This window comes from Salvelinus alpinus, chromosome 24 (genome assembly GCF_045679555.1).
Source record: "Salvelinus alpinus chromosome 24, SLU_Salpinus.1, whole genome shotgun sequence".
Lineage (NCBI taxonomy): Eukaryota > Metazoa > Chordata > Actinopteri > Salmoniformes > Salmonidae > Salvelinus > Salvelinus alpinus.
This window is the reverse complement of record NC_092109.1, coordinates 2,369,523-2,376,232: the sequence shown is the minus strand read 5'-3', so window position 1 is coordinate 2,376,232 and position 6,710 is coordinate 2,369,523. Positions and strand designations below refer to the sequence as shown.

The window sequence follows — 6,710 nt, the reverse complement described above, 5'->3', positions numbered from 1 at the left end:
CAAACAGTTCGAACTTCTAATTTTAAAAATTAATCTCTCCAGAAATAAGTCTCTCACTGTTGCCGCCTGCTACCGACCCCCCTCAGCTCCCAGCTGTGCCCTGGACACCATCTGTGAATTGATCGCTCCCCATCTAGCTTCAGAGTTTGTTCTGTTAGGTGACCTAAACTGGGATATGCTTAAAACCTGTTTGGGATAGCCCCCCTTTTTCTCAATTTCCGCCTGAAAACATACCCTAATCTAACTGCTTGTAGCTCAGGCCTAGAAGGAAGGATATGCATATTCTTGGTATCTTTTGAAAGCAAACATTCTGAAGTTTATGTAAATGTGAATTGAATGTAGGAGAATATAACACAATAGATCTGGTAGAAGAAAATACAAGGAAATCAACAGACGTTTTTTGTTCTTTTACTGTTGTTGCATCTTTAAAAATCAACAAGAAAGGCCAAACATTCAGTTATGATACTGGGGATCATTTCAAATCAGAACATAGGTAGGCAACAGTATTTGACCAAAGTTTCAGATGGATACCTTCAGGAATGAGTGAGGTACATGCCATTGAGCATGAAGTCAACCAGGTGTCGCTCACAAGTTTCCCAAATGTACCCAAGTGGCCGAATTGGTACAATGATACAATGATACAAATACCTATATACAAAATACAAAACAATTATTCTAACATACCCCAAAAAATATATATTTGAAAAATTCAAGAAAAAAAAAGAATATTTCAAAAAAATAAAAAAATAACAAGGGGAACTATTTACACTTCAATGTTCAATCATGTGAAGACTCTCTGTCCTCTAAACAATGTTGCGCTCCTGATGCCATATCCCATAGCAGTCTCTCTCTGGTGTGAAACAGAGGGTCACAGCACAGGTGGCGCAGGTGACAGGGGACTTCTTGTGGCACAGGGCACAACGAAGCCGCCCTACTGTGCCCCTTTTTCCCCGAGGCACATCCCTGCCTGCAATGATGAACTTCAGCATGTGCGTACCGCTGGTTGGAGCAGAAGGGACAGAGGTAGAGGGGACAGAAGGTGCTACAGTGTTCTTGCTGTAGTTAGCAAGCTCCTGGATGAGCTGCTCCCTAAAGGGTAGCTGTGAGATGGGGGGCTGTCCACAGTTCTTGGCCATTTCCTTCTGGAGGATGAAGGAATTCACCACAGCAATGTCAATAAAATGATAGAATAAAGTTCTGTACCATTTCATGGTTTTGTGAAGGACATTGTAATATCCTATCAGCGCATCCGATAGGTCTACACCCCCCATGCTCTTGTTGTAATCCCTCAGAGCATCTGGAATGGGGACATTTCTGGCAGTCCAAGCGCCTGTAGGACCTTTCAACCGTCGAACAACGTGATCCCCACCGAACGACTTGTGAATAGTGGAACACATGACTACCTCTCGAGTGTCCATCCACTTCACAAACAGCAAACCATCTTCACGGATCCATCTCATGGTACCCCGCTCAGCCCGCTTAGGCATGTCGTTTACCCTGGTTTTTGGAAAACCCACTCGGTTGGTCCGAATGGTGCCACAGGCCCACATCTCCAGCTTCCTCAGGTCTGTGAACAGGGTAGGGCTTGTGTAGAAGTTGTCTACAAATAGTTTGTAGCCCTTCCCCAACAGCTGGAAATCTAATAACTGCATCACAGAATCATAACTGAGTCCCTTACCGCTCGTACAAGTGTTCTTCCCCTCATAGACAAAAAAATTGCACGTGTATGCACACGCAGAATCGGCCAAAACAAACAGCTTGTAACCCCATTTTGTGGGTTTGTTGCGCATGTACTGTTTTAGGCCAATTCTGGCCTTTGAGGCTACCATTCTCTCATCTATGGAAAGGTTCTGGGCGGGCTGAAAATATGTCTTGCATGCCTCAACGATATCATGGTAGAGAGGTTTAATCTTGCATAGTCTGTCAAAGCCTGCTGTGCCTCGTTTCGCCTCGTTGTCCTTATCAACCTCTGGGTCACTAATGTGAAGTGCCCGTGAAATTGTCAGAAACCTCTTACAAGACATGACCGTTGAGGGGAAAGGCAGTTGATAGAGTGGTGCAGTTTTCCAGTAGTGTTTGAGGTTCTTCAACTTCACCAGCCCCATGTAAATGACCATAGACAGGTAGCAAAACAGTTCTGAAATGGAAATGTCCTTCCATGCCTCTGTCTTGCCTTCCTGCTTCTTAGCCCCATATTTATTAGTGTTCATCACCAGGGTATCAACAACTGCAGAGGTGAAGAACAACTGGAAAAGTTGCATGGGGCTGTACTTAGAAGTTGGGTCCAATTGAGGGCCTACTGGGCGTTTTGGGCGGAAAAGTGGAGCTGGTGGGGCCACATCCTCCTCAAGAACAGAGTGCCAACGGTCCTCCTCCGCTCTGGCAGGTTCCACGCTGGACGGTTCCACGCTGCCCTTCCTCCGCACGCTGCCCTTCCTCCGCTTCTTTGCCGCCGGCTTACCACCCCTTGATGGCCGGGCGGGGGTAGGTGTGGTGCCGGATACAGCCGGGGTCCAGCTGGATGGACCAGCTTCAGTGGGGGATTTTTCTCCTTGGCTCCCAATCAGAATCGCTGGGACTGTGAAATAAAGACAGACACATATTATATATACACAATTTGTGACCATGGTGAGGTTTGGTCCATTTCATTTTAAGATATAAAATACATGGAAACAATTAGGTAATAATTATACAGACACATAATATATATACACAATTTGTGACCATGGTGAGGTTTGGTCCATTTCATTTTAGATATAAAATACATGGAAACAATTAGGTAATAATTATACAGACACATAATATATATACACAATTTGTGACCATGGTGAGGTTTGGTCCATTTCATTTTAGATATAAAATACATGGAAACAATTAGGTAATAATTATACAGACACATAATATATATACACAATTTGTGACCATGGTGAGGTTTGGTCCAGACACACAGACATACACCCACAATGTAGAGCAATATGTACTTTCTACATTTCAATATACTTGTGTACTTTTATATTTCATGTCCTAGTCATATTTTTATATAAGGCAAATAAAATACAATATCTCAAACAACTCAAATGAATTATATTTGATATTACTAATTTCAAACAACGTTACTCACCGATCCAAAACTGCGTCTTCACCGTGGAGGAACATGTCTTCAAATTCTGAATCCACGGATTCAATCTCACTGGATTCATTTAGATTTAGTTCACTATCACTAGATCTCTCTATTTCATCAATTATATCGTGAATATCTGTGTACCTGGTCTTGGTCTTTGATTTTGCTGATTTATTAGCCATTATTGTAACTAGAAAATGCTCAGAAAAAAACGTTTGCGGCGCGTAAAACGGCAGGGATCCTTCTGGTAGAGTTTTCAATGGCGAATAGCCTGTGTACGCATGGCTTTACAACGAAGCCTATTATTTCCGGGTAGAACCATTGCATATGCCCATGTACCTCTGTTCATTGGCTATCTATCCAGCTAGATTTCAAGAAGATCAGTGGTCATTGGTCCGAAATACAGTCAATCAACGAAGGACAGGTCATTCGATTGGCGCGTCAGGAGGTCGTTGTTTGGTCTGTTCAAATCAATTTGTTTCGGTCAATATGTCCCGGGAAAAGAACCATGAAGTTTGGTTGTTTTACTAACAAACAGAGGATTCTAATGAAACCGAACTTGACTTGATAAACGTCCCTTTAGAGTGAGTAATTACAATGAACGTTACGTCCAAAGTTGAAGGAGGCTGAATTTTCCACACAAGCCGTTCACAAAATGTTTCGTGTTAGGCTATAAAAATGGATTATATCGAACAAAAAGCCACTTGATTGTTTCGTCGTGACCTTTAGGATTGCCAAAAGAAGTAAATTTCCTAAGGTAATTGATGATTTTTATTGCTATTTCTGACTTTCGTGACTAATGTACTTTGTTGTAACTGTACCTAATGTGTTGTTTACTGATCGATAATCGCTTTTGCAGTGAAGCTTTTCGAAATCGGACATATTGGCTAGATTAACAAGAGGTATAGCTTTGATATGGCGAATAACACTTCTGATTTAATTGAAGCTAAATATTTATAATTATGACATTTCGCCATTTATTTTTATTTTTTTCTGAAACGTGCCGCTAGCGGCACCCCAATCCTAGACAGGTTAACACCCCGGCAGTCCTACAATCCAAGCTTGATGCCCTCAATCTCACACAAATCATCAAGGAACCCACCAGGTACAACCCTAAATCCGTAAACATGGGCACCCTAATAGACATTATCCTGACCAACCTGCCCTCCAAATACACCTCTGCTGTCTTCAATCAAGATCTCAGCGATCACTGCCTCATTGCCTGTATCCGCCACGGGTCCGCGGTCAAACGACCACCCCTCATCACTGTCAAACGCTCCCTAAAACACTTCTGCGAGCAGGCCTTTCTAATCGACCTGGCCCGGGTACCCTGGAAGGATATTGACCTCATCCCGTCAGTTGAGGATGCCTGGTCATTCTTTAAAAGTTACTTCCTCACCATATTGGGACAAGCATGCTCCGTTCAAAAAATGCAGAACCAAGAACAGATATAGCCCTTGGTTCACTCCAGACCTGACTGCCCTCGACCAGCACAAAAACATCCTGTGGCGAACTGCAATAGCATCGAAGAGCCCCCGCGATATGCAACTGTTCAGGGAAGTCAGGAACCAATACACGCAGTCAGTCAGGAAAGCAAAGGCCAGCTTTTTCAAGCAGAAATTTGCATCCTGTAGCTCTAACTCCAAAAAGTTCTGGGATACTGTAAAGTCCATGGAAAACAAGAGCACCTCCTCCCAGCTGCCCACTGCACTGAGGCTAGGTAACACGGTCACCACTGATAAGTCCGTGATAATCGAAAACTTCAACAAACATTTCTCAATGGCTGGCCATGCCTTCCTCCTGGCGACTCCAACCTTGGCCAACAGCCCCCCCCCCCCCCCCCCGCTGCTACTCGCCCAAGCCTCCCCAGCTTCTCCTTTACCCATATCCAGATAGCAGATGTTCTGAAAGAGCTGGAAAACCTGGACCCATACAAATCAGCTGGGCTTGACAATCTGGACCCCCTATTTCTGAAACTGTCCGCCGCCATTGTCGCACCCCCTATTACCAGCCTGTTCAACCTCTCCTTCGTATCATCTGAGATCCCCAAGGATTGGAAAGCTGCCGCGGTCATCCCCCTCTTCAAAGGGGGAGACACCCTGGACCCAAACTGTTACAGACCTATATCCATCCTGCCCTGCCTATCTAAGGTCTTCGAAAGCCAAGTCAACAAACAGATCACTGACCATCTCGAATCCCACCGTACCTTCTCCGCTGTGCAATCCGGTTTCCGAGCCGGTCACGGGTGCACCTCAGCCACGCTCAAGGTACTAAACGATATCATAACCGCCATCGATAAAAGACATTACTGTGCAGCCGTCTTCATCGACCTGGCCAAGGCTTTCGACTCTGTCAATCACCATATTCTTATCGGCAGACTCAGTAGCCTCGGTTTTTCTAATGACTGCCTTGCCTGGTTCACCAACTACTTTGCAGACAGAGTTCAGTGTGTCAAATCGGAGGGCATGTTGTCCGGTCCTCTGGCAGTCTCTATGGGGGTACCACAGGGTTCAATTCTCGGGCCGACTCTTTTCTCTGTATACATCAATGATGTTGCTCTTGCTGCGGGCGATTCCCTGATCCACCTCTACGCAGACGACACCATTCTATATACTTCCGGCCCTTCCTTGGACACTGTGCTATCTAACCTCCAAACGAGCTTCAATGCCATACAACACTCCTTCCGTGGCCTCCAACTGCTCTTAAACGCTAGTAAAACCAAATACATGCTTTTCAACCGTTCGCTGCCTGCACCCGCACGCCCGACTAGCATCACCACCCTGGACGGTTCCGACCTAGAATATGTGGACATCTATAAGTACCTAGGTGTCTGGCTAGACTGCAAACTCTCCTTCCAGACTCATATCAAACATCTCCAATCCAAAATCAAATCAAGAATCGGCTTTCTATTCCGCAACAAAGCCTCCTTCACTCACGCCGCCAAACTTACCCTAGTAAAACTGACTATCCTACCGATCCTCGACTTCGGCGATGTCATCTACAAAATAGCTTCCAATACTCTACTCAGCAAACTGGATGCAGTTTATCACAGTGCCATTCGTTTTGTTACTAAAGCACCTTATACGACCCACCACTGCGACCTGTATGCCCTAGTCGGCTGGTCCTCGCTACATGTTCGTCGTCAGACCCACTGGCTCCAGGTCATCTACAAGGCTATGCTAGGTAAAGTGCCGCCTTATCTCAGTTCACTGGTCACGATGGCTACACCCACCCGCAGCACGCGCTCCAGCAGGTGTATCTCACTGATCAACCCTAAAGCCAAAACCTCATTTGGACGCCTTTCCTTCCAGTTCTCTGCTGCCTGCGACTTGAACGAATTGCAAAAATCTCTGAAGTTGGAGACTTTTATCTCCCTCAACAACTTTAAAAATCTGCTATCCGAGCAGCTAACCGATCGCTGCAGCTGTACATAGTCCATCTGTAAACTACCCACCCAATTTACCTACCTCACCCCCCACACTGCTTTTATTTATTTACTTTTCTGCTCTTTTGCACACCAGTATCTCTTCTTGCACATGATCATCTGATGATTTATCACTCCAGTGTTAATCTGCTAAATTGTAATTAT

The 6,710-nt window shown here is 44.9% G+C and overlaps 1 protein-coding gene across 1 annotated transcript; it reads right to left on the bottom strand.

The window, feature by feature from the left end:
- Nucleotides 1–803: 803 nt before the first annotated feature.
- LOC139551678 (piggyBac transposable element-derived protein 4-like) lies at nucleotides 804–3,200 on the bottom strand. Its single transcript, XM_071362956.1, has 2 exons — nucleotides 3,122–3,200; nucleotides 804–2,578 (listed from the first exon to the last, which is right to left on the bottom strand). Exons 1-2 carry the CDS (start codon nucleotides 3,198–3,200, stop codon nucleotides 804–806), a joined length of 1,854 nt encoding a protein of 617 aa, XP_071219057.1.
- Nucleotides 3,201–6,710: the final 3,510 nt, after the last annotated feature.

Coding starts and splice junctions, on each gene's coding strand:
- LOC139551678 (XM_071362956.1), bottom strand. CDS start 3,200: ATGAATCCAGTGAGATTGAATCCGTGGATTCAGAATTTGAAGACATGT. Junction 2,579..3,121: donor GAAGACGCAGTTTTGGATCG/GTGAGTAACGTT, acceptor TTTATTTCACAG/TCCCAGCGATTCTGATTGGG.